This window comes from Meleagris gallopavo, chromosome 2 (genome assembly GCF_000146605.3).
Source record: "Meleagris gallopavo isolate NT-WF06-2002-E0010 breed Aviagen turkey brand Nicholas breeding stock chromosome 2, Turkey_5.1, whole genome shotgun sequence".
NCBI lineage: Eukaryota > Metazoa > Chordata > Aves > Galliformes > Phasianidae > Meleagris > Meleagris gallopavo.
Window position 1 is genome coordinate 80,241,212 of NC_015012.2, and position 1,851 is coordinate 80,243,062.

Here is a 1,851-nt window from a genome sequence, read left to right on the forward strand (position 1 = left end):
TAATTAGACACAGCACAATAGGAACATTGTTTCAGCTGCATACTTTTATATTGGATGCTGGAGGACATACCTGACACCACCATAAAATTAGAATGGATAAACAACATCCAAGCCAAAGTAAGACCTGAGAGTACGTAACTCTGCAAAACATTTGTTTTTACAGAAAAGCTGAAGTGGCAAAAAGGGTTTTGATAAGACACTATTTCTGCATCATGTGGGCATGACATCTTTGATCCAATCAAAAGCACTCTGTCACACTCACAGTTTATCTTCTACGCGGATTGTGAAGAGAAGCAGTCTCTGTTTGAAATGAAGGTATGATGTTTAAAATTAAGTCGTCCATATTAATGATAGTTAGCAACAAGAAGAAAGCTCATTACAGCAGGGTGGATTTTTCTAGGACCTCGTGCTGCTCTGTGACTCTATTTTAGACAAATAAAAAGCCAGAGTTAGTATAAAGTGATATAAATAACACTCAAAGAACACTCTGAAAGCTAGCTGATCTTTCTTCCCACGAGGGCAGTTCTCAGGGAGCACATTGCTATGTTCCTGCTCACAGCTGGCATTTACCAGGAGCACTGACCACCATGTCAATTCTCCAAATACTCATACACGTCACAATGTCCCCTACCACTCTTCAGAGGCACAAATTAAACCAGGTTGCTTCAGAGTTGACTTAGTCAGTCCCCAAGCTGTCCTACCATTCTGTTTTTGACTTAAGAACGTCTCTTTCCACAGACACACTGAGCTTCTGCATGGCAGCACTTGGGGCGGGTCAGATGGGAGATCACGAAAAGGTTCTTTTTCTCAGAGGGCAGCAGGCACGTAACAGGCTCCCAGAGCAGTGGGCATGTCTCTGGGATGCTGGAGTTTTTGCAGAAGAATTTGGACAACGTTCTCAGATATAGGATTTGAATTTTGGGTGGTCCTGTGTGAAGCCAGGGGTTGGACTCAGTGATCCTTGTGGATCCATTCCAAATCTGGATATTCTGTGATTCTATGATGAAGATCTTCACTTTCTTAGAAGTCAAGCTCTCCCTTTCTCAGAGTATTTGCATCTGCCAGGCATAGATGCTTTATCAATCATTTGTTCTGCACTTGCTATCCTCACACTTTGCACCTTTGCAATAAGCCTACCAACAAAAATCTCTTCTTTCGTGACCCCATGACAATGACCTGAGCACTTCCAGGCATCTTGGAGATGCCACATCATATAACACTTCACTGACATCTGATTGCTTTCTGAGTTCACAGTGAATAAAAAAATCACTCGTTACCCAACCTGGTTACAGAGCCACAACACAAGACTACCATCCCATAGCAGCCTCCCAACTGGTAACATCAAGTTTGTATTTCAGTACTCTTCAGCAGCTGCGGCGCTGTCAGAGAAACAGAATACCAAGGGAGAAGGCATGTGTAAGGCCCGTACCTCTCTCGAAGATCAGCTCCCTGCTGAGCACGGTCTGGTTGTCCCTGAGCAGCGCTCCCCGCACGGCTACCTGCGCGGGGCTGCCGGGCAGAAGGGCCACTCCGACGGTGACGCTGGCTCCGGGCCTGATATTCCAGGGAGCCGCCACCAGGAACGTAGGTCTGCAAAAGAGAAAGCAGGAGAGATGCGTTAACCCAGACAGCGGCACGCGTCCATCCGACGGAGCGCGCTCCTAGCCGTCCTCTCGCAGACCCCGGGTCGGGGGCGACGCTCCCCGGGCAGCCCCACCGCCCACCCCGGCCCCACGTACCCAGCCGCGGCGGAGCCGCACACGAGGAAGAGGAGGAGAAGGCGAACAGCGGCGCGGCTCCGCGCCATGGCTCTCTGCGCGCTACGCGTCCGCTGCGCTGCGCCGGGCCGTC

General features: G+C 49.4%; 1 protein-coding gene across 1 annotated transcript in view; it reads right to left on the bottom strand.

Moving 5' to 3' along the window:
• Positions 1-1,845, bottom strand: part of CD109 (CD109 molecule) — an 87,205-nt gene extending 85,360 nt beyond the window's left edge. The window contains exons 1-2 of the mRNA XM_010707730.3: positions 1,740-1,845; positions 1,430-1,590 (exon numbers count right to left, since the gene is read on the bottom strand). Coding sequence (XP_010706032.1) covers positions 1,430-1,590; positions 1,740-1,807 — 229 coding nt within the window. The 5' untranslated portion in view covers positions 1,808-1,845. The remainder of the gene's footprint in view (positions 1-1,429; positions 1,591-1,739) is intronic.
• Positions 1,846-1,851: the final 6 nt, after the last annotated feature.